Here is a 25,633-nt window from a genome sequence, read left to right as displayed (position 1 = left end):
AATGACAGATAATGGAAGAAAATGATCTGAACAATTTGCAGGTTAATGACTGAAATATTTTCAGAAATGCCTTCTCACCCTTTGATCTGCAAATGATCCAGCTCCCTCTTTGCTCTCTTGCTGTCACCAGCCAAGTCATACAGGCTCCTCTTGACCACATTCAGCACTTTGCCAGGAACCTCTGACCAAGAGTCCACTGAACGCTTGACGTTGTACTTTTTCAGCTCATGTTCGTTCCCATAATATGGGTAGACCATCATTTCCCCCTTTGTATCCTTCTTGAATACCACATTGGTTCGGAGCACGCGGCTCAGCTCGCGCAGGAAGCCGAAGGAGTTATTGAGGAGGTGTTCAGGGGTGATGTGGACAACCAGGACCAGCTGGCCCACGGCTAGCTTCTCAGGCATGTTGCTGGCACAGTCCAGGCCATCCCACTCGCACTCTGCGTTGTTGCAGCCCTGGTCGCAATGGCCATCGGCGTAGTGATCCTTGCAGTACTGGTCATAGAGAGGGCTGCAAAAAAATTGGATGCAAAGGCCCAATTAAATATCTCTTAATTGCACATATATGCTTAAAAGAAGAAGTATATGACACAGAAACTACCTACAGCTCTACTGGAAAATAATGAACTGTTGTATCAAAGACAGTTTTATCACTGTAGTTCTCTATCCTGTTTGTTCTTCTCAGCATCTAATTAGCAGCACACCAAGCAAGACAAATAGATTTTAAGATATTTAACTAGATATTTTATGAAGCTAAGCTAACTCTTATTTCACTTAAATACACTTACTTGCACTGTCCTTCCAAGTTCTGGCAGTCAAACCCATCATACAGACATCCAGCATTGTCACACTGTGAGTCACACTTCCCATCATTGAAGTATCGCCAGCACTGCAGAGCGGCCGAGCAGTTCTTCCACGGATCGTTGAAATTGAGCGAGCAGTCGCCGTTGTCCCAGCCGCACTCATGGTTGTTACAGGACACATCGCAGTGCTTGTTGTACTTGCGCTCTTCACACTGCGGGATCCCGCAGGGGACGTCCACTGGGGGTGGCGGGATGTTGTGGCCAGACCCTCCCGGGAAGCTGTAATCCAGGATATGGCAGCGGAGGCCGTTGAAGTTAGCTGGGCATTCACAGTGGTAGTACGGCTCCTCTGAGGTGTATTCACACGTGCCGCCGTTGTAACAGGGGTTCGAATAACAGGGACTGTCAGTGGGATATTGGCATTCAGGTCCAGTGAATAATGGAGCACAGAGACACGTGGGACTCTTATGACCGGAGATGCATGTGCCTCCATTGCGACAGTGAAGGCTGCCGCAGGTCTGGGAGTCGTATTCACACGTGGAGCCAGTAAAGCCCTACAGGAAGAATAATATATATGATTTATGCTTATTATATATTAAATAAATTAGACTGATATGAATATAAGCAATCTGTCTTATTCCTGAAAACTAAAATTCAAGCCAATATCAGGCTATCTATGATTAAAGCCAAGAGGGCTAATTTAGATCAAATATTAGTAAAAAAGTATATTTCCCATTATGGAAGCATCACATCGCCTTCTGTATGTCTCTTTTAAAAGTTACAGTCAACATTTAGATAATATTAAGAGGAATTTTTGCTCTTTTATTACAACTTTCTTATGAGTGACAGAGGTCTGTGTATATTTCCGAGAGTGTGTACTCACAGGAGGACATTTGCAGATGAAGCCATGTGGTGTATTACTGGCCACAGCACAGGTGCCTCCATTACGACAAGGTTTGCTCTTACAGCCATCGAACACAGTGTCACAACGCTGACCTACAGAGGTGTCACACACAAAAAGGTTTGTCATTTCATTTTCATTCCTCATTATAATTGTAAGGTTAATGTCACACCAGTACGTTTTAGATCAACAAACACTGTATATAAAAGATGTGCAGCAGCAGGGACTGACTCCTGCATCTTGCATCATTGCAATTTGATTTTCACTTGACTTCAGTAAACACTTTCCTGATTAGACTATGGTCTCAGTTGCTACATGCAAATAATATTGAACACAACATGACATTCATTTTGCCTGTTATTTTGTTCTGGCAAGTACTTTTTATTTTAAGCATGGTTTAAGCTTGAATCGCTACCTTATCGTGGTGGAGGGGTTTGTGTGTCCCAGGGATCCCAGGGGCTATGTTGTCTGGGGGCTTTTGCCCCCTGGTAGGGTCTCCCATGGCAAATTGGCCCTGGGTGAGGGACCAGACAAAGAGCGATTCATAAGACCCTTATGAAAAGGACACCGAGGGAACAGTTTACCCTGCCCGGGATAGGGTTACCGGGGCCCCGCCCTGGAGCCAGGCCCGGGGAGGGTGCCCGAGGGCGAGCGTCTGGTGGCCGGGCCTTAGTCCATGGGGTCCGGCCGGGCACAGCCCGAAGAGGAGACATGGGCCCATCCTCCCGCAGGCCCACCACCCGCAGGAGGCGCCATAGGGGTCGGGTGCATTGTGTGCCGGGTGGCGGCCAGGAGCGGCGGCCCTGGCGGACTGACCCCCGGCTGCCAAGACTGGCAATAGGGACATGGAATGTCACCTCTCTGGTGGGGAAGGAGCCTGAGTTAGTGCGTGAGGTTGAGAGGTACCGGCTAGATATAGTCGGGCTCACCTCTACACATGGCTTGGGCTCTGGAACCAGTCTCCTGGAGAGGGGCTGGACTCTGTCTCAGTCTGGAGTTGCCCCTGGTGAGAGGCGGCGGGCTGGGGTGGGTATCCTAATATCCCCTCGGCTTGCTGCCGGTACGTTGGGGTTTTTCCCGGTGGACGAGAGGGTTTGTTCCCTGCGCCTTAGGGTCGGGGAACGGGTCCTGACTGTCATCTGCGCTTATGCGCCGAGTGGCAGTTCAGAGTACCCAGCCTTCTTAGAGTCCCTGGGGGGGGTGCTGGAGGGTGCTCCACCTGGAGACTCTGTTGTCCTGCTGGGAGACTTCAATGCTCACGTGGGTAACGACAGCGAGACCTGGAGGGGCGTGATTGGGAGGAACGGCCTCCCTGATCTGAACCCGAGCGGTGCTTTGTTATTGGACTTCTGTGCTAATCACAGTTTGGCCATAACGAACACCCTGTTCGAACATAAGAGTGTCCATAAGTGCACGTGGCACCAGGACGCTCTAGGCCGTAGGTCGATGATCGATTTTGTAATCGTATCAGCAGACCTGCGACCATATGTTCTGGACACTCGGGTAAAGAGAGGGGCTGAGCTGTCAACTGATCACCACCTGGTGGTGAGTTGGATCAGGTGGCGGGGGAGGACGCTGGACAGACCTGGTGCACCTAAACGCGTAGTGAGGGTGTGCTGGGAACGTCTAGCAGAGGCCCCAGTCCGTGAGATCTTCAACGCACACCTCCAGCAGAGCTTCGACAGCATTCCGAGGGAGACTGGGGACATTGAGTCCGAATGGACCATGTTCAGAGTCTCCATTGCCGAAGCTGCTGCATTGAGCTGCGGCCGCAAGGTGGTGGGTGCCTGCCGTGGTGGTAATCCCCGAACCAAATGGTGGACACCAGAGGTGAAGGGAGCCACCAGGCTGAAGAAGGAGTCCTATCGGGCTTGGTTAGCCTGTGGGACTCCGGAGGCAGCCGACAGGTATCGACAGGCCAAGCGGAATGCGGCTCGGGCAGTGGCTGAAGCAAAAACTCGGGTGTGGGAGGAGTTCGGAGAGGCCATGGAAAAAGACTTTCGGACTGCCTCGAAGAGATTCTGGCAAACCGTCAGACGTCTCAGGAGGGGAAAGCGGTGCTCTACCTGCACTGTGTATAGTGCTGGCGGAGCGCTGCTGACGTCGACTGAGAAAATTGTCAGGCGGTGGAAGGAATACTTCGAGGACCTCCTTAATCCCACTGACACATCTTCCGAGGAGGAAGCAGAGTCTGGGGATGAGGGGAATGACCCGCCAATTTCCGGGGGCGAGGTCACTGAGGCAGTTAAACAACTCCTTGGTGGCAGAGCCCCTGGTGTTGATGAGGTCCGCCCCGAGTTCCTGAAGGCTCTGGACGTTGTAGGGCTGTCCTGGTTGACACGCCTCTGCAATGTTGCGTGGAGATCAGGGGCAGTACCTGTGGACTGGCAGACCGGGGTGGTGGTCCCCATCTTTAAGAAAGGGGACCGGAGGGTGTGTTCCAACTACAGGGGGATCACACTCCTCAGCCTCCCTGGGAAAGTCTATGCCAGGGTGCTGGAAAGGAGAGTTCGTCCGTTAGTCGAACCTCGGATACAGGAGGAACAATGCGGTTTTCGTCCTGGTCGCGGAACACTGGACCAGCTCTTTATCCTCTCCAGGATACTTGAGAGTGCATGGGAGTTTGCCCAACCAGTCTACATGTGTTTTGTGGACTTGGAGAAGGCATTCGACCGTGTCCCTCGGGGTGTCCAGTTAGACCTTCCAGTAAGGTCTAACTGTGTGATGTCGTCATGGGTTATATAAGGATAGGGAACGGTCCACTCTTTGGAGATCTGTGGCTGTACGCTTGTCTTCCCATGCTTCTGTCTTAGAAGTGTGTAATAAAGATCACTATTCTGACATCTACTGAGACCATGCAGTCGTTTGTCTTCTCCTCAAAACTCGAATCATGACAAGGTGTTGCGGGAATATGGGGTGTCTGGCCCATTGCTACGGGCCATTCGATCCCTATACAACCGTTGCAAGAGCTTGGTTCGCATTGCCGGCAATAAGTTGGACTCGTTCCCGGTGGGTGATGGGCTTCGCCAGGGCTGCCCTTTGTCTCCGGTTCTGTTCATAATTTTTATGGACAGGATTTCTAGGCGCAGCCAAGTGGCGGAGGGCTTTCACTTTGGTGGCCTCAGAATCTCATCTCTGATTTTTGCAGATGATGTGGTTCTGTTGGCTTCATCGGGTGAAGGCCTCCAGCTCGCACTGGAGCGGTTCGCAGCCGAGTGTGAAGCAGCGGGAATGAGGATCAGCACCTCCAAATCTGAGGCCATGGTTCTCAGCCGGAAAAGGGTGGAGTGCCCACTCCGGGTCGGGGATGAGTTCCTGCCACAAGTGGAGGAGTTCAAGTATCTCGGGGTCTTGTTCGCGAGTGATGGGAGAAGGGAGCCGGAGATCGACAGACGGATTGGGGCTGCAGCTGCAGTAATGCGGACGCTGCACCGGTCCGTCGTGGTGAAGAGGGAGCTGAGTGTAAAAGCGAAGCTCTCAATTTACCGGTCGATCTACGTCCCTACCCTCACCTATGGCCACGAGCTGTGGGTAGTGACCGAAAGAACGAGATCGCGGATACAAGCGGCAGAAATGAGCTTCCTCCGAAGGGTGGCTGGCCTCTCCCTTAGAGATAGGGTGAGAAGTTCGGCTATCCGGGAGGGGCTCAGAGTAGAGCAGCTGCTGCTCCACATTGAAAGGAGCCAGCTGAGGTGGTTCGGGCATCTGACAAGGATGCCCCCTGGGCGCCTCCTGGGTGAGGTGTTCCAGGCATGTCCCACCGGGAGGAGGCCCCGGGGCAGACCCAGGACACGCTGGAGAGATTATATCTCTCGGCTGGCCTGGGAACGCCTTGGTATTCCCCCGGACAAGCTGGAGGAGGTGGCTGGGGAGAGAGAGGTCTGGGCCTCTTTGCTTAGGCTGCTGCCCCCGCGACCTGGCCCCGGACAAAGCGGATGAAGATTCATGGATGGATGGATGGTTTAAGCTAATCAAAATTAGCAACTCAATTAATAATAGCTCATCTTGTTAACCAAGGAAGCATAATCTGATCATTGCTACTCTCTTGTCCAAAAGTTTGCTTTAAAAAAGATAAATTTGCAATGGTGAAAAGCAGAAACTCAAAGCTTCCATTAACTTTAAACGGCTGATCTCACTTTGGTTATGTCCATCTTTTATATGCTGTGTGTAGTACAAACATGCAAACTGAATGATGAGGGCAGTTTAAACAGTGAGTGCAAAGAAAATACCAGCCAAAAAGGCAGGCTAACATATCCCCCCTCAAACTCTTTAATATACTCTCTAAGCTGTTTACCCGTGTATCCGGTGCGACACTCGCAGCGGTAGTTGTTGGTGAGCTGGATGCAGCTGTGCGTTCCACGCGGGTCACAGGGGTTTGACAGACACTCGTTCACGTCTCCCTCACAGCGCTCCCCAACATATCCCGGAGGGCAGATGCAGTGGTAGCCTCCGACTCCATCCACACACTTGCCTTTGTTGAAGCACTTTGGCTCTTTAGTGACTGGGTCAGTGAAGGGAGTGCAGTCGTCCACATTGATCTCACAGTGAACACCTGAAGATTGCAATGGAAGAGTAAGGGGGAATCAACAATGTTAAGTAATGTGCATTCATTTAAATAAAGAACATGAACAATATATCATTTTGAGAATCACCAAAAGCGGTTACGACTTTAACAAACTGTCAGCAGGTCATTTGCTTTCTATTCTGTCATTTTCCAGTAAATTGCAGATATTAGTGTCCCTTTATAGAGGAAATTTTGGATAAAGGGTATGAAATTAGGTCTGGACTTTGAAAAACAAAAAGATAGACATGTCTGCAAGGACATAAAAAAAAAAACAGTAGTTAAGTTTGAAGAGATACATCAGGGCATGTTGTATGAAGAGTTTTATATAGTAACATTTTAATGTTTCGAGTAAGAAAAGATTTCAGAGATCCAAAAACAGATTTAAAAAGTCCACAAATAAACAGAGAGTCAAAGTGCTCTGCTTTTCCAGTGTAAATGGCTTTAGGTTAAACCAGACCTTGAAACTGACCAAAAATGATTAAAGTCAAGACGTTTAGAACCATTTTTAAATACTGACCTGAATTTGTTTTAAAAAAAAAACTTTTTTAATCTTCAAATTTCCAACAACATGTTGGCTGTTTTAGGAAAACCAACTCTATTGCCACTTTAGACTGACCTAAAACACACACGCTCCCTTCATGTCTGAGAGAAAAATCAATAGAGTACTTGACAAGTAGAGGAAGAGATGGAGCCAAGACGGGAGGTGGAGCTTTTATGCCCGGGGTGCTGTTAAGCCCTAATTAATGAAGCGTGGAGACAAGTAGGAGAGAATGGAGAGGCAGAGAGGTGTGGAGGAGTGTGCGTGGGGTCTGCTGACCTTGGGTTCCCCGGGGACAGGAGCATTTGTAGGTATTGATCAGGTCAATGCAGGTGCCCCCGTTCTGGCACGGCTGGGAGAAACATTCATTGATCTCCACAGAGCAGTTGGTCCCCAAGTATCCTGGCATGCACTGAGGAAGAGAGGGAATAAAAGACGAAAGAGGAATAGAAGGAAGAAGGAAGAGCGGGACAGCGAGAGAAGAGAGGGGAAAGTTAATCGATGTCTGACATGAAACAAAGATGTTTTTTGTTTACCTGGCTGTTTTCTGGCCTCCATCCTGCCAAGGCCAGAAGATCCTTTACTCCGGAGAAGATTAACATAACCAAGCTGTTTGTTTTCTATTTATAAGCAAACCTCTTCATTAGGACTGCAGCAGAAAGGATGTCTGCCTTAAACTTAAATTCAATGAACAGCTACAATTACCACTTCTTAGTTGAATGCCTCCGACAGTTAGTTAAAAAGCAGGTTAATATCATATAATATAGAAGATATATTAATGAGTTGTAGCTTTAAGAGTAAAAATATTTCTGCAAAGAAGCACACATCTAGAGTTATACAGTCACCACAAGAAATGTGTTTAACTATAAATGTCTCCAAGTAATGTTTGTTAGAACAACCAAAAGTTGCCATAAAATATAAATAACATACTAAACTTGAAAAAAATGCAGTACATATGTGCCATGGTGCACCAAATTTATGTAAAAAAATAGACACATAAAAACAAATCTGAACATAGATAGCAAAGGGATAAAAACGTTCTCTTCGCAGTTTTTACCTTGCAGGTGTATCCGCCCAGAAAGTCGGTGCAGGTGGCGCCGTTTTGGCACGGGTTCGGTGTGCATTCATCTACCTGCTCCTCACAGTAGCTCCCGGTGTATCCCACCTGACAGTGGCAGTAGTGAACATTTCCTGCGTCCAGACACTGACCCGAGTTATGACAAAGATGCGCAACATCGACTCCTAAATGGATAGCAAAAGATGATGGAAGTGTTGTAATAAAATTCTTTATATTTTGTCAGTAATCGGCAAATAATATACGACGTGATATTCTAAGTTTAACAGGCTAAACATTGTTAAAAAAAAACACCTGGCATAACAAGGCTTTTGAAACCTCTCACCTCTCTGTTTGGCTGCCACCTCACAGGAAACACTTGGGACGTCACAATAAAGGCCCGTCCATCCAGTCTCACACCCACAGCTGTATGTGGTGTCTGTCTGCCAGCAAGTTCCCCCGTTTTTACAAGGAGACGAGTCACACCAACGAACCAGGTTCTGAAAAGCATAATAAAAGTAACAGATGTTGACTGTGCGGTGTTAATGCAGTATGCATATGTTATTTATCAATTCAATATGCCAGACAGATGTAATTTGCTCATTTTACGGTTAAAACGCAGGGAGCCTTGAAGACAATCAGAATAACTTTGTTCTACTAGCTCCTCCTACCTGACAGTTTAGTCCTGTGTAACCGTGTGGGCAGGTGCATTTGTAAGTCCCATAGCTGTCCTGGCAGGTACCGCCATTCAGGCAGGGTTTGGAGTCACACTCATTGATATCATGTTGACAGTAGCTCCCGGTGAAGCCTGGTGGGCATAAACATGTGAAGGCATTGATGCCATCCACACAGGTGCCACCGTTGAAGCAGGAGCTGTAGGGAAAAAAATAACAGACGTCAGCGCATCAAATTAGGGTTAAAATATTCTACAGCTTTTTAGGGAAATGAGAGTAAATCAATACAGCTCTCATTATATGAGCTGCAGGCAAATTTATATCTGATTCACAGAAAGTTCACCCAGAACAAACATTTTTGTTGCAGCATTGCTCTACTTCAATTTCACACTTTTCCCCACACATTTTTTTTCACACATTTTAAAACTGACTGAATAGAGCAGAACTAATGCTTCGGCCATTTTTGCAAAAAACATTAGAGCTACACATTAATTTAATGTAAAAGCAAACTACTATGTTGAAACCTACTGTTGTATATCAATATTTCACCAGAGGGGGCAGTAGTGGACAAGAAAACAAAGATTACAACTCCAAAGCGCAGAAAGTGAACCTGCTGATCTTGAAGAGATTACTCACAATGACACAGTGGCAATGTCTGTGGGGTTTAAATCAAGCAAACAAAACCTTCTGTGAGCTCTGTACCTCTCAGTGCAGTCAGGAGTGTTATTTTCACAATGAATGCCACTGAAGCCGAGCGGGCAGGTGCAGGTGTAGCTGTTGACACAGTCAGTGCAGTTGGCTCCGTTCTTACAGGGGTTGCTCTCACACTCGTTGATGTCCTCCTCGCACCTTGTTCCGCGAAAGCCGGCCGGGCAGGTGCACAGGAAGCCGTTCACCTCGTCATTACAGAGCCCTCCGTTGCTACAGGGGTCTGCAGGTGGAAGCATTAGACTCAACTTTATGTTCTTATTGTGCTGCTTGTGTGCACTTTCATCAATGGACACGAAGAGGAAACACATAAAGGGAGAAGGACTGATGAACTTACTGGGCTTGCAGTCGTCAATGTTGTTTTCGCAGTTGCGTCCGGTAAAGCCCGGTTTGCAGCTGCAGTGGTAACTGCCCAAAGTGTTCTGGCAGGTTGCTCCATTGCGACAGGGATTCTTCACACACTCTTTGATGTCCACCTCGCAGGTTTGACCTAGAAGGGATTAGGAGAGGAAACAGAAAGCAAATATTATATACTTCTTCAAATGCTGGCACAGTAAGTATGAAATTAAGAACATAATCATCTTGATTACAATCCAAGGATCTCTTATTAGAAATGTTTGTATTAAATTAACATTTAACATTTACATGTGTACTTCTGTTCTCTAAAAAGGCTGCTCTCTGAGTCCTTTTTGACCTTTTCTATGACCTCTTACTCATTCCTGGAAGGTACTCATATATGCAGACATTAATAATTACCTTGCCATCCTTCAGGACAGACACAAGAGAAGTTCAGATAGTCCTCTGATTCCTGACACAGTCCTCCATGCTTGCAGGGTTTGGAGCTACAGGGGGCCATCAGAGTTTCACAGTTCTCTCCTGTAGTGTGCAAACGCAAGAAAGAAATACACCGTCAACTGAATTAAACTCTGTTTAACATTTATCTGTCACTATGTGATACCACGTAGGAGTCATGAACTTGGAGATAACCCAATCCAAATGGACACAGAATCATCTTTCAATCAATGCTATCAGAAGATTTTAGCCAGGTTCTGTCAGTATTTGAGGCCTGTGGAGATATTTCCCTATCTGTTTCCATAACATACTGCTAATACAGGAAGTCGGCTCCAGTTTCCGGCCATTGTGAAGCCATTTGCTGTTCTGTGAGACAGGAAGCAGGCAAACAGGAAATGTGTCAAGCAACCCGTTCCCACCCCAAGCCAAGCAAGAGTCTTTTAGTATTCAAAGCGCTGTGGATTTTTCCAAAAAAATATACAAGACAAATATAAGAACAATTTGCCCTTAAACTTCCCATGGTTATGTGTTTGATTAAATACTAAGCCAGATGACATTAAAATGACATTAAAATGTTTCCCAGCTCCCATCACGGATGCTTGTGGATCACAGAGGAGCACAGTGAGTCAGAGGTTTGGTGTCTTTGAGCCCTGAGGAAGTCTTGCTGCTGAACTTTACTCAAGAGCTATTTCATCCGCCACACATTTTCCTCTTTGCCCAACAGCCGGTGGAAACTGTCTCCCACAGCAAGGAAATGCCAGAACGCCAGGCCAACACATGGGTGTATCAAATATTTTCAATAATATTTTCATACCCGTGTAAGGCAGGATACAGTTGCACTTGTACCCTGCAACGTCGTCAATGCAGGTCCCCTGGTTAAGGCAGGGATTGGAGGCACATTCGTTGATGTTGTTCTGGCAATTTGGTCCTGCATGCAATAAATTAAACACATTTCAGTTCAAGTGGTGGTTAGCAGTGAAACTGTACGGTTCGAATGACACTAAACGAAGCTCATCGACACATGCTAACAAATACTGACCAGTGAAGCCCATGCGACAGGTGCAGACGTATCCGCTGGTCATGTCCTTGCAGGTGCCTCCGTTCATACACGGGTTGGATTCACACTCATTGTTGTTGATGTCGCAGTTTTTGCCGCTCCAGCCAGAGTCACACAGGCATTTATAGCTGACGAGGAGTAAAAGACAAACATCATCGATAAAGGAAAAAATTTCTTGTTGGAAATCTGGGGAAACTTGTTTATTGTCACTGCCCTGCCCCTGAAAAATGTTTATAGACCGCCTCACCCATTTATCTTGTCCTCGCAGTGACCATGGATGCAGGGATTGCTGAGGCACTCATTGACTTGGGAGAAACAGGTGGTGTCATGGTAACCATCTGGACACTGGCAGGTGAAGCTGTTGATGCCGTCGATACAGGTGCCGCCGTTGTGACAGGGGTTGCTCGCGCACTCGTTGATGTTTATGTTGCACATGGCACCTAAACAGATATTTCGCTTTACTTCCTGACATCATGAGTCTCCATGAGTTTATAAACAGTGAAAGGATGGGTGCTGAAATCACTGCAATCATTTTTACACTCCAACAGTTTTGATGTATTACATGAAAACGCTGAACAGCTGCACACAAAGCCTCCACACAATCAAGTCTATATATCAACACAGCGAATGTATCAATTTCCAGAAACATACGGCTTTAAAGGCGGCCTTTGTCGGCGACTTGAAGCGTTGATGCCATTCAGGCCCGTGTCATGCGTAGCATAAAGGCAGCCCATTTAGCTTTAAAGCAGGGACCGGCTTCCAAGCTTTTAAAAGCTCAACTTTCAGGAATCTTTCAGGGAATCTTTTCTCCTGCTCAAATCCCCACTGGCCCTGTGTGCCAGAGTGTGTGTGTGTCCTCTCTTTGTGCGGGAGGGCAGCTTGCTTGTCCGAACAGCAGCAGGTTGGGGACAGGGTGGAGCTGGAAAGTGACACCGGTCGAGCCTCAGAGGAGCGTGCGCACTCGCTCGCCATCTGTCACCCTCCCCATCAGGACCTTTGAATCCTCTGATGCTGCACCTTAAGCACTCATTTGCCCACTTTTTACTTCAGACAGATGTTATGTTTAACCTGGCTATATATTTGGAAAAGATGGGCTTTTCCAGTGCATTAGTTTGTGGCAGTAAACCAAAGATCATGCAATTCCACTTTATCTATTTGAACAACAAATATCCTAACATCAATCTTCACTAGATTTAATCTATTTGAAATTAATTTTTTTGGAAAACTAAAAAAAATCCTCTATCTGGAATGATCCAAGAGTTTTTATGTTCCTTCAAACACAAAATGTGTAATATATCAGAAAAATGTGGTAAAATCAAAGAATTTTCAGGAAACTGCATATTTTGAAAGATGTTGTGAAAATGTGATTATTCATTTCCACTAATCTAGCAAGCCATTATCTGGAAAATCTAACCTCATTCAGAATTTAGGCTGAAACCTGTTAGTTTAGGTTAAATCTGTTTTCTAGGTTTTCCTGCCAGATCAGGGAAAAATAGAAAACTTATACTATCACAATTTCCCTCAGTATCACCATCTCCCTCCCATTCTCCTGGGAGGATTTTGGGTTATCACCTTTGCACTTGTTACACAGCAAATTTCCTAGTGTAACATAATCAGCCTCAAAGTCTCTTTTAGAGTTATTAAAACAGTCAAAGTAAAAACGAGTAGGCTAGCCCATATAGAGCCCAGAGCAGTTTTACTCATGCAGGGTCCCCAGGAGGGTTTTCTGCAATCAATCCATAGTGGGTCCCCGATGGTATTAGGACAGCTAGTGCTTAATATCTATGGGGAGTTGAGATGTTTCTGATTTTTGCCATTTACAGAGATATCTCAGAAACTGACTGTCAATAAATGCACATTTCTTCTGGATGTTATCCATATCTGTGACAGATGCTATGATACAAAGGCATCTTGTATCATATCTACCTTGGATCGTATTTACTGCAGTGACTACAATTGTATGAAAATACAAACAAGAGCCTACATGTTAACATCAGAGTACTGAAGCTAATGTCTAAGGCTCATACTGCTTGATTTGCAGTATTTGTTTTCTTTCTTTAAATCTGATGTTTTAACATGCAGTCAACAATCAAACTCTAAGATTCATTAGAGTTATTTCAAAACTACTGTGTTCCTTCTTGCAACCATGATCTGAATCACAACTTCCTGTTTCCTGTTTCCTATATTGAAATCAATAGAACTATGAACTCCAGTTTACCAGTGTAGCCAGGTTCACAGGCGCACTCGTAGCCATTGATCTTGTCATTGCAGGTCCCGTAATCACAGGGATTGCTCTTGCAGTCATCGATGTTGGTTTCACAGTTGATTCCTGGAAGAAAGTTGCTTTTTAGATTAAAAAAAAAATACTGGTGCCCAACATTTATGGTATAAATGTGAAAATCCTAGGTGACTTCCTTCTTGAGTTTTTGCATTCACAAGATTTTTAGAAAACTTGACCTTAAGATTCAGGTCACTGAGATTCAAACTCATCCAAGATTTTTAGTAGATGCAGCTGTGCTATCAATCCTACGTTGCCTTGTTTTCACGTTATTGCATTCACAAACTTGAGTGTCCATGCTGCCAGTGGAGTGACAACAATATCTCATCAGCCTTTTTATGGCTGAGGGGTAAAATGTTACGCTTGTATCTCCTGTGTGTGATCCTTACCTGTTGTTCCCTTGGGACAGACGCAGATATAGCTGTTCTCCCTGTCCTGGCAGGTGCCTCCGTACCTGCACGGCTGGCTCAGACACTCATTGATGTTGGTCTCACAAAGCCGACCGGTGAACCCGGGCTTGCACTGGCAGCTGAACGAGGCCAGGCCATCAATGCAGGAGCCATAGTGGCAAGGGTCGGAGTAACATTCGTTTATGTCTGTCTCACAGTGCTTCCCAGTGTAACCTAGGAAAAAGAGTTGATGTCTGTTTTAACTGACACATTAATTTGTGAAATGTTGTTATATTTTAAAGGTCTTGGCTCCTTTTACAATTATTATAATTTATGTTAAGCGTGAATACCTTCAGTGCACTCGCAGGTATATTTGTTGGGTCCATCTGTGCATTTGGCGCCATTTTTGCACGGCGTGCTGGCACACTCATCAATGTCTATCTGGCAGAGGTTCCCACTGAAGCCTGGAAAAACAACAAAAAGCTGTTATTGTGCGCATGTGTGTGTGTGTGAATGAGTGCGTGTGTGTGTACAGACATCTCATTTTAAACCAGCCACACTCATAATCCTGAGCCTATGTTATAAGAGCTCTTAGCGAATCAGAAATCTGCATGTTAATTAACAACTGTGAAGCACTACGAGCTCCCCATTTTCTCCTTTCACTTCTTTTCAGAGCAGAGGCAAAGGGAGAGGAGCTAGTGGGGGAATCGGTTCATTTAAAATAGGGGAGGGAGGGAGAGAGGGAGAGAAATGAGGAAAGAATGAAAGTTAGGAGGCCTCCTGACCAAGGGGTGAAAGACAAAGGCCCTCCTGTCTGCTCAAAGCAGCACCAAACTGAGCCTGTTGCCTTCTTTGTCCCCCAAAACCTTTCCATCACAATGCATATTCTCCTGTCTTACTTTCACCCCTTCCCCACTACCCCCTCTACTCCCTGCCCGCCTCCAAAAAGAGCTAGCTTGACCTTTGAACCTCCGGTATTCAAAGTGTTGTTCATTCAAAATCAACCAGTAGGCTTTCTTGTTTTTCCTGGACTTATTCTCAGATATTTCCTCCTCGTCTCCTGTTTGTCACAGCTCAAAGACTAATAGGGTGATGAAGAGATAAAAAGTTCTACTTCCCTCCCACCCCATCACCACAACATCACAGGAACATACAGGTGCTTAAAGCTAAAGAAAGACCAGTTGTAGATAATCCAGTGAGGAAGTATTTGTGTGGAGAGCTGCAAGCTGATTTCTCCCACTGGACTCTGCTAGAAGCATTTATACTTCCCCAAACTGGCTGCAATCAGACGGATGAAGTGATGACTAAAATGTAGACACTGCTAACAAAGTTTTCAGAACAATGCAGTCCAAAACTATGTCGATAGCAGATTAAAGCTGATGCTACTTTAAAAATTAGAAAACTAGACACTCCAGCTTTTATTTTGTGCTACTTATATGATATAACTTATATGAATTAAGGCTGAGAGTCTACTTAAGTGGCCTTTAAAACATACATTTAAAGAATAATTTAGGCTAAAATTTCCAAGTAGTCAATGGGATTTTTTATAGCATGGCAAGCAAAATATTATTTTTTACTTTTTTCAAAGCTTGACACAGATCTGTGAAAAAAGAAAAGTGTGAATTAACTCTTAAAGCTATTATTTCAAAATTTCCAAGCTTATTAAAAAACAGCACAATACCAAGTGGATATTTTCTGCTGTATGTATGTAAAGATTTGAACGGTACAAAAGGGTGTTTTATGTGAGATGTTGTTGTTATTTTTGGCATTACTTGTGCTTTTAGTGTTGAAAAGTGCTATAAATCAAGACAGTTTGCAGTCTGATAGGGACTGTGAGTTTACAGCAGCAACAACAGTCCTTGGTACAAACTGCATGTTTCTTAACAGGAATGTGACTGTTCTGTTCTCCAACAGCACTCCTGACATTAATGAAAAGATTTTCTTTCCCAGATGCATAAGTATGCACACACACAAAGGATAAAGCGGAGATGCAACCACGCACAGGGCCGTGCACATCGCACACCTCAGCAGCCAAAGCGGGATTTATCCCCAGACTGCTGGAATCAGACATTTCAATGGCTCTCAGCAGGGTTTCCATGGCTATTCCATGTACAGAAATGAAAAGGGGGACCCTCGCCTTGGGCCTGGCTCGCAACAGGGACAAATTTACATCTCAACTAGAGCGGTTAAAACCCCTCCCCCCCTTCTACCCTTCCTGCTTTGGCATAACGGTCCGTGCATCTCAACACTACCCACTTCTCCACACACCCTCCCAAAAAACACTTCCACCACCACCACTTTGTGCTGCTTCCTCACACAGCCCTCGCTCACTGTCACACACAACGAGTTTTCTTAGGCGCTAAGCTCTTGTGTTCACTCTTGTAGCCCCCTCTCTCTATTAATTCCAAAGCTTTCTTGTTGTGGATGTCTTTTTTTTCTTTCTGCTTTTCCTTCTTCCTTTCTTTTTCTCTCAACAGGAGGAATCTTTCTCCTCCACCCAGACTGCCTTTGATCCACCCAACTCTGAGCTCTGCTATTTTCCTTTTCCAAAAAAGAAGAAGAAAAAAAAATCACTTCCACCTCAATGATCCCAGTGAAAGAATGCAAAACAAAAACACATTTGGGGAGTCTATAGATCCTTCCTTTCTCTTCTATCTTTTTTTCTATCCAATATTCAGAAGTTGCATTCCTTTGCTCCTGAACAAAACATCAATACCTCATGTACAAACAGTGAAGCTCCTGTATGAGTTTTGAAAACACCCACATACCTCAAAATAGGCTGAAGAACTACCTCATTTACAACCACAACACAGAAAATGTCACTTTACAGACTGTGGCAGCAGCTCTGCCTTCTCTTATTAGCTCTCTCTTGTTCTCAGTTGCAATCACAAGCCTTGCTTAGTTTCTGCTCGATCATCAGACTTGATAAAAAGGATAACAAACTTGTTCAAAAACTTCAAACTTCCTCAAGCCTTTCCTTATAGATTTTCTTTTACCGCTTCTCCTCAACTGCTGCGTATGTGCGGGGCTACCCGGGCCAGCATAAGCTCGCCTCAGGGCTGGGATTAGTGCCCGTCCAGATCAGTGTTTGTGTGTGTGTGTGTGTGTTTGTGTTTGAGAGGAGAAGAGAGCGAGACAGAGCAAGATCAGCCTCTGTGCCCCCTGGCCCCACGCCCTCTCCCTCCTCCCCCCTCCACAGCGGTACGGCAGCCTCACCTGTGGGGCACTGGCAGTGGAAGGCGTTGGTCTTGTCGATACACTCGCCGTTGTTCAGGCAGGGGCTGCTGGCGCACTCGTTCGTATCGATTTGGCAGAACTCCCCCTCGTAGCCTGGCCAATTAGCAAGGGAGGACCGTGAGGGAGATTTGATCGGAGACACACAGTTAGAAGCACTTTCACACTGCAGAAATATACTGCTACATACTGGGTTTAAATTATACAAAGTACTGAGGAATATAACTAAATATTGTTTTATTTTATTAAGTTGTTAGTTTATAAAACTGACCCCAATTTATGTTAAGCTAAAGGTGATGTCATGTAAAACTGCAATGAACTGAAAATACTTTAGTAAAATATATTTGTAACTTTTCCTCTGAATGTGACTTTAATATTAAGTTTGCTGTTGATCACAATTAGTTAACAGATTAACTAATTCAGCTCTATTTTCTTGTTTGCTGCATTTGAATAAAATCTTGAAAATCACACAAATTCAATCAGAATCCACGATGATGTCGTCGAGCTGAAAGTCTGACCATCAGCCCCAAAATTAAATATAACTCAGTCTAAAGAGTCAAAACTGCAAATCTTCACATTTCAGAATATGTAAAAAGAAATTTCATTAATTAATCAGCTAACAATTTCTAAACTTCAAAACAAACCCATTCTGAAAGGAATCCTAAGTCATTCACATGGGTTTTATTTGTTGACTTTACTTGTCCAATTAGTTATTCTACTATTATTCTTAACTCCCATGAACACAGCAAATTACGTGACATGCAAAAGTAAAAATACACACACACAGGGCAACCTCAACATCACACCTACATGAGCTGCTCAGCCACAAAGCTCCTGCTGCAGTTTTTTGTAGTTGATGATGACTGTGTAACTTTAGCCTTCTGTAACTTTACATGGTCTGACACTTTGTGCTTCCATTCTGCATAAATACCACTTACAGAAGAAATATCATAAATTTACTTGTTTCAAAGACTTCATCCTATTACAGTACAGTTTCTTTCACACATTCAGTGAGTTCTTTAAAAAGATCCATTTTTTCCACACACTTTTGCAAAGACAGACTGCCTGGCTAGGTGGGGGGCTTGCAGCAATGGGACTGAAAACACTTGAATTCAAAGTGTGGCTCGGTCTGTGAGAGCTGAACTACTTAAAGTTCAAAGCAAAACCTATTTTTGATTATAGGAGACTTGTTTAGTGCATATGATTTGCTGCATTTGGTGAAATTAACCAAAACAAACAAAATTCAAGTTAAATGTATTCATATGGGACACATTTCCCTCAAAGGACTTTACAAATGTGCACAGCAGAGCGTTCCAGAGTGCACCCTGTGGGAATGTGACTGAAAAAGTAGCTTCTCCATATAACCAGACATCTTACCTGGCATGCAAATACACTGGAATTTTCCTATTTGGTCCAGGCATGTAGCCTCGTTCAAACATGGGTTCGACATGCACTCGTTGATGTCCAGCTCACACCGTGGTCCCACAAAGCCCCGCTGACACTTACACTGGAATGAGCCCCTGGTATTGATACACTTCCCCGCATGCTCACACGGATTGGAACCTGTTTAAAAAGATCCAGGCTTTAATTTCACTTCCTTTAGCAGGTTGGTGTGTCCATAAGGATGTGAAAAGCAGCAATTTCACTATAAAAGACATTATAGGACGTTGAGTGGCTCAGTGTTGTTTGACAAAGCCAAACCAAAAGCCTCAACTGCGGGATTACAGCAATAATACCCCAGAGGGGGTTATTTACTGCAATTAGGGGTACAATTATGGGTACCAAAGTACCCATAATAGGGCAAAAGAATGACCTTGTATTTTAGTTTGTATAAAGGAATTACGAACCAATGTGTGGTAATTGAAGTTTTCGTGACAGTGGTAAAGCTAAACTCTGAATACTGATGTTGAAATATGTCTGACAGTGTGCAAAAGATGAGTTTTACCCAGTGAGCATTCATCAATGTCCTGATCACAGGAAGCTCCAACATATCCCGAGGGGCAGGTACAAAAATGATTTCCCGTGACGGGGTTGGTGTCACAGTTGGAGCCCTTTTGGCATGGGTTGCTCATGCAGGCATCATCCAGCTGGCAGAGCAGACCTGGTGCAGAGGACAAAAATAAGAAGGACTTCATTATATATCCAGTGATTTCAATCAATTTCAGTTTTACTGGGTTAGCTCACACAGTTTGTGTCAGATTAAGTTCGCACAACAGTTGTATTTAACTTAAGAAGCAGAAGTTCTGCTGCCATGCACTAAGATCGAAATTCCACAAACCTGTGCGGCCGGGGGGGCATTCACAATAGAACGAAGCTACCCGGTCATGGCAGGTGGACCCTTGATGGCAGGCCGCACTGGCGCAGTCATCGATGTTCTCGCTGCAGTCGTCCCCGGTCCAGCCGTTCACGCACACGCACTGGTAACTGCCATAGGTGTTGTGGCATGTGCCGCCATTTTGGCATGCGTTGGGCATCAGCTGGCACTCATCGACGTCCTCTCTACAGAGCTGGCCTGTGAAGTGGAAGCACCAGGATAAGTGGGTGTATGTCCCCAGACAGGCTTCTTCACGGACTCATACAGTGAAGCAACAACATACAGACCTGTAAATTCTGGTTTACACTGGCAGTTGTAGGTGTTGACTCCATCAACACAGGTCCCTCCATTCTGGCATTCATGATTTGGACAGTCATCAATGTTTTGGCTGCAGTTTTTCCCCGTAAAACCTGACATTAACAAAAAAAGAAAAAACGTCTCTCCATTAATTTGCTTCAGTGTGGGTTTACGTTGCATAAACTGTGCCGTCTTTAACGAGACTTTAAATATTTAGTTTCTCATTTCTCCTGGTTTGAAAACAACAATGTCCCATTTACAACAAAGGGAATGAAACTTGCAGTTAAATGTGGTCAACTGTCTTTTCCTTCCCAAGAAAAGCGAGGCTTTACCATTTTGAGGTCTGTGGTAAGCCTGCCACTCTCCTATACGGTTACACAACAAGCAGCCACTGCACTGTACAGCTGGCATCCTGGGTAAAATAAAATGCAAAGCAAAACCAGTACAACACGTAACGACTTACAGTCAGCTTCTGAAACCAAGCTAAACCACTGCTAATATATAAAAAAAGCAGATGTCTGCAGCTTCCACTGCAATGTTGCTCAAATTTCAACTGAATTTTATTGTCGAAATTTGTTATTGTCATTCAGGGCTCAGTCAAACCGGCCTAGATACTAGGGAGTGGTTGCTGAAGGATCCAACCGGAGGTTGCTACACAAAAAAACCTTGCGACTGGTTTGGTTGCTAACAGATTGCCATGGTTGCAATTATTTGGTCACAAGTATTCACCATTTAGTCTCTGAGCTGTAGTGACATTTTTAATAGTGTGGTGCAAACTGTAAGAGGAGAAAGTTTGCCTTCAAAGTAAAAGTCGTGTCCTCAAGCAGCAACAAACACATCAAAAGGTCTCTGCATCACACTTTTCACACTTTAACTACCACTTGATGAGTAGTTTGCGAGTGCTTGCAGACAAATTGGCGTCTTCCTTCCAACATGACATGCGGGTTTGTGACTGCAACTGATCTCTAGGCCTGTGTGACTGAAGCCATTACCATGCTTCTGTATGTGAAAAAAACACAATTCCCTCTGCAAGTTCCTAGTAGTGTGTGCTTTGAATTGTGCTTTGCAGGCTAAATATTTACAATATTTGCAAAATACCAACTGGCGATCGACTCAGCCAATCACACATGATCAATTCATTTAGTCACTTTACCCTAGAAGATCCCAACCCTGACTTACATGGATGTTTTCTTTTAATTACTTTAATGTATGTAATAACTTTAAAAAAAAACTGAGAGACCAACACATTATTTTCTCTTTAGGCTTTTCAAAGAACATACGAGGCTGCCAGTAAGACGGGATGGAAAGTTGCCACACAAATTCTTTGCGTGAATTTCTGAATTGGAAGGAAACAGAAAAAAACAAGGTGAAGTCAGTGTGTGTGGAGGTGACAGGGTGGAGGGCAGGGCCGGAGTCCCAGCAAGAACTGCTTCACTCCATCATGTGAAAAGGATGTTGTCCTTTGACCATTTCCTTACGATAAGCCCGGATGCTTTCCTGCTCTGCTTTGTTCGCACACTGTGCACAACAAAGTACAAATACACTCACACACTCACACAGGGCACAGCACACACAGGAGCAGCCCAGCCTAAAATGACATCACCACTTAATCAGCCACTCGCAGTGCTGATATTTAGGAATCACCTAACCTTGATTCAATGGGGTGTCATGGTGGCTTTAACTTCACAAACGTTAATGGATCTGATCAATCCCACCTTACCACAGCTTCTTAAACAGTACACCTTTATTTTATTCCTTTTTAAAAAGAAACTCCTGAATATTAAAAGCCTAGAATAAAAAATTTGCTGACCTCAGTATTCAACATAGTCACTTTATTTACATGACTGAAGAAAAGCACAGGAGGCCCACTTTAGAGCAATTGTACAGCAAATGATCAAATCATTTAAGACGTGTTTTAATGCAGCTTAATGTTACCTGGCACACAGGAACATTCGTAACTCGTCTCTCCCTTCTGGATGCAGGTGCCTCCATTTTGGCAGGGTGACGGGTTGCAGGGGAAGTAGCGGCTCTCACAGTGCTTGCCTATGTAGTCCGGTGGGCACTGACATCGGTAGTTGCCGACCTCGTTGATGCACACCCCGCCGTTCTTGCAGGGCGATGGCTTTATGTCGCACTCGTTGACATCCTGTGTGCAGGTCATTCCAGTGAAGAAGGGCGTGCAGGTGCAGATGTACTGGAATTCAATGACGGAGCACTGTCCACTGTTGGCACATGGATTAGAGGTACAGGGGTCGGCTCGTTCACACTGCTTACCTGAAGGCACAAAGATATTGTGTGAAAGATTAAACACATTGCTAGATACAGATTTCTGGGATTTCACAACCTCAAAATGACCCATAAACAAAGAGTGTTACTTTTGTTATCCAGTTATCTAGTTTCCAATCTTATTTATCATCAACCAACCATTGGTTCAATATCATAGCACTGTTTTATTTTACCTAACCATCCAGGTGGACAATGACACTTGTAACTCTGGAGATTTTCCAAAGCACAGGTGCCTCCGTTGCGACAAAGTATGCTGGTGCAGGGATTGACAATCTGGCAGTGGAGGCCTACGAAGCCTGGCCTGCAGCTGCAAAAGAAGTCCACACTGTTCTCGCTTAATGTGTGGTGGCACATGCCATCGTTCTCACATGGCGAAGCGGTGCATGGATCAGGAAACTGGCACCTGTTTCCTAGGAATCCATCACGGCACCTGGAAACAGCAGATGAGGGAGGTCAGAGGTCAGTTTCTTTATGAGAAAGATAATAATTTTGTCATATTTAAACAATTTAATATGTAAGAGGTTTATACTTTAAGTATTAATAAAAGCCATGATAAGAACTGAGATTCTCAGCTGCTAATCAGGGTGATGTTTGGATTATACTTTATTATGGATTATACTTTATTTTTATTTACCATTTACTCTTCATTTTTCTGAGGATGTGCACACTACTTTCCAAAGCAAGCCAATGTGCTAGAGCTAAAACTGACAAATTCATATACTAAAAGCTGCCAGTTTCTTATTTAATTGATTTTTATTTATTAATTGGACTTCTGTTTAGCAGATTTCAATATGCATAGTATACATATAGTACACTAGTATATATATATATATATATATATATATATATATATATATATATATATATATATATATATATATATATATATATATACACATAGTATACTCCCACTTTTTTCCCTTTAGTGATATGAATTGAAGCAGTATTAGTTTTTTTGTAGACAGAGTGGTGAATGCGTCACATTCCCAGTAATTTTATTAAATTCATTGTTTCCCGTGTCAGTCCTAAAAAATAAAAAACTTAAACAATTCTTATTATACCTTTAGTGAAAAGTATTGTTCTATCATGAATACCAGCAATTTACCAATAATCCATCCACAAGATGGACTAATAAATTCATACATTTTTTTATCCATTCAGTCAAAAGTCCACAATGCTAATATGACTTTAAATGAGCAAGGCTACCTTTTTGTCCGTATCAATCATTGGCTTGTTTCTACGACACGGCAACACAGCAATGAGAAACTATGCTTTAAACGGACATTTGTCTTTCTACTGTCACCCCCTGTGGACAATGTGTTTGAAGCTATAAAACAGAGTGGTCTGGGCAGCGAGGGGAGGGGGACAAGCTCCTGTGATGTTTCTCACAGGTTGTTTCTGAGTCATAAACGCTGCTCGGACCCCAGCGAACAAGTTCCCAGAGAGAGAGCCGCTGATCACAGAGGCACATTCACACATTTACAATTACAATGAGAGGAGCTGAAAGCATGTCCCCTGAGGATGCGCGCGGCTCAACAAAAGGGCCACACACACATACACATACTCGCACAAAGACAGACGGTGATCGCTATTTTACACAGGGCCACACACACATACATATACCCGCACAAAGACAGACGGTGATCACTATTTTACACATGCATACACACAGGCAGAAAGATTACATGAAGGAATGTTTCACAGCTCCTTGCGTATCCACAGATTTGTGGGCTGGAAGTAAAGTAAAGCCATATTTCTTGGTATGGAAAACTCTTTAGTTTTAACCAGCCACTTACATCTAACAGACACACTCTGTCTTAACCAAAAACTGATTGAGGTTTAATACTCAGTCCTTTTTGCTGCTCTAACTGACCCATAAATCCAAGCAGTTCACAGCATTTCAAAGATTCAATCCTATTGTCAATAATGCTGGTTGGCTAGGGGCACAAAAGAAAAATCTGTGGTATTTGGAAATCTTGTTCCTAATCCGTCCTTCCCAAAAGTGGAGGTATGAGAAAAGCAGCCATCATGGCACTCTTCAGCAGCTCTGAGGACTGGAATCTGCTCACTTTGACCCTTTTGTCAGCACTCATTCATCCTGTGTACAAGGCAGCATCTATGCCACAGTTTGAGCTGCAAGCCAACATTATGGCAACTTCAAAGCACCGTGCCACCACCTCAGTGCTCGTTATTCTGTCTTCCCCAGAGAGGATTTGCTCACGCATCAGACAAGAGGATGGGCAGGGGATGAAGTGAAAGACACTGCAGTGCAACCACTCAAGATTCATGAAAGATTTCTGAAAAGTGAATTCCCATGTAGCGGAAAACTACACAGAGAATGTCCTAAAATGCAGATTTGTTTTTTTGCTCTGTTGGAGTTTTTTTATGCACATGCCTGACCAGCAAGAGTTTTCTTTCTCTTGTTTTGTTCTCACACAAAAACCATTGTGCACAAAGCATGAAAGACATTAAAAAAAAACCCAAATTGCTCTCAAATACCTGACCCGAGCCAGCCAGTCTGTTAGCACTGAGGGGCTGACAGGACCCTGTCCCCAAACATTCCCAGGGCGTCCACCCTGTGTGTATGTTAGTGTAAGTGGGGCCGAGCTGTGGACCCTGTGCAGGGACAGGCGTGTGTTTAGACAGGGTCTCCCCCTCATGGGATTAGACAGCTTTAGGACTGTGGCAAAGAAAAGAAAACATGACATGCTAGGCTGCCAACTGCATAAACAGTAGCAGTGAGTGGTGGCATTTCACCATGTCTAGAGCAAAGAGTGGCACCTTGCATGCTTGTCATTTAGTCTGAGGCCATTTATAAAAGTAGACCTACTCGTTCCAGCGCTATATTTTTATTCATGGACTCTAGAAGAGAGCATTATGTGATTCACAGTGAAAAATAATCCTTATTTATTAACACCAGGTCAATGTGATTTGTTTGAAAGAAGCCAGCTTTCTTCTGATTGGCTGCTTGTATCATGAACAAAAGGTTTGAACAGAGTGGGTGGGGCTTCTGTGCTCAGAGTCAGAGCTGTGTGCCTGAGATAACCATATTAAGTATATCTGCTGTAACTGACATCACACAGAGCCAAGAGTAAAAAAAACTCCACAATAAACTGTTGTAAACCAAGCCTTTTCTGAAGACCTACTTTTCAAAGGAAGTGAAATGTGAAATGTCTAGCTATTATAAAAAAAAACCCAACCCCCCCCCACCCCCCCCACCCCACCCCACAAATTTTCCACAAATTACTTTACAATGTGCAAATGAGACACTTTGTTATTATATCCATCATTTAGTCAATTACAAGGTCCTCTCAAAGACACATAGTCAATATCTTTGATGGAAAACGTCTAATCTGTCAAAAAACATTGTAAAACATTTTGATTAATGAGCTGAAAATACTGCCGTTTCTCTTACAGTAAAATTGTTGGCAACTTTTCAGGACACATTGTTTCCAAATGCCAGTAAAAGACACATAAATCTTTCACACCTAGAAAAGAGGCAAACCCTGGTCTGACGCTAAGGAGAATTACCAGACTGAGCCATTAGACTTGACTTATGCACATAAAATGTGTCTTGTCCTGATGACCTCTGGGTTTTTCCAATCTGAACCAAGAGAAATGCTCAGTCTGTCATGAAATGTCAAATAAACTTAAATAAGCAACACTGAAAACTTCTAAAAAAAAAAATGTAAATTCATATTTAGTAGTTACAAAGTATTTCAGCAGTCTATGCAGCAGCAAC

General features: G+C 44.1%; 1 protein-coding gene across 1 annotated transcript in view; it reads right to left on the bottom strand.

Moving 5' to 3' along the window:
* Positions 1 to 25,633, bottom strand: part of notch1b (notch receptor 1b) — a 43,740-nt gene that overhangs the window by 8,079 nt on the left and 10,028 nt on the right. Inside the window, exons 3-26 of the mRNA XM_004566746.6 lie at positions 22,065 to 22,321; positions 21,541 to 21,879; positions 19,596 to 19,718; positions 19,273 to 19,506; positions 18,940 to 19,095; positions 18,372 to 18,557; positions 16,977 to 17,090; positions 14,111 to 14,224; positions 13,761 to 13,994; positions 13,312 to 13,422; positions 11,341 to 11,533; positions 11,076 to 11,221; positions 10,851 to 10,964; positions 10,001 to 10,120; positions 9,582 to 9,734; positions 9,239 to 9,467; positions 8,534 to 8,735; positions 8,209 to 8,362; positions 7,866 to 8,050; positions 7,088 to 7,220; positions 6,001 to 6,258; positions 1,689 to 1,801; positions 791 to 1,359; positions 79 to 513 (exon numbers count right to left, since the gene is read on the bottom strand). Coding sequence (XP_004566803.3) covers positions 79 to 513; positions 791 to 1,359; positions 1,689 to 1,801; positions 6,001 to 6,258; positions 7,088 to 7,220; positions 7,866 to 8,050; positions 8,209 to 8,362; positions 8,534 to 8,735; positions 9,239 to 9,467; positions 9,582 to 9,734; positions 10,001 to 10,120; positions 10,851 to 10,964; positions 11,076 to 11,221; positions 11,341 to 11,533; positions 13,312 to 13,422; positions 13,761 to 13,994; positions 14,111 to 14,224; positions 16,977 to 17,090; positions 18,372 to 18,557; positions 18,940 to 19,095; positions 19,273 to 19,506; positions 19,596 to 19,718; positions 21,541 to 21,879; positions 22,065 to 22,321 — 4,872 coding nt within the window. The remainder of the gene's footprint in view (positions 1 to 78; positions 514 to 790; positions 1,360 to 1,688; positions 1,802 to 6,000; positions 6,259 to 7,087; positions 7,221 to 7,865; positions 8,051 to 8,208; positions 8,363 to 8,533; positions 8,736 to 9,238; positions 9,468 to 9,581; positions 9,735 to 10,000; positions 10,121 to 10,850; positions 10,965 to 11,075; positions 11,222 to 11,340; positions 11,534 to 13,311; positions 13,423 to 13,760; positions 13,995 to 14,110; positions 14,225 to 16,976; positions 17,091 to 18,371; positions 18,558 to 18,939; positions 19,096 to 19,272; positions 19,507 to 19,595; positions 19,719 to 21,540; positions 21,880 to 22,064; positions 22,322 to 25,633) is intronic.

Source organism: Maylandia zebra, linkage group LG12 (genome assembly GCF_041146795.1).
Source record: "Maylandia zebra isolate NMK-2024a linkage group LG12, Mzebra_GT3a, whole genome shotgun sequence".
In the NCBI taxonomy this organism is placed as follows: domain Eukaryota; kingdom Metazoa; phylum Chordata; class Actinopteri; order Cichliformes; family Cichlidae; genus Maylandia; species Maylandia zebra.
This window is presented reverse-complemented; position numbering and strand designations above follow the sequence as displayed.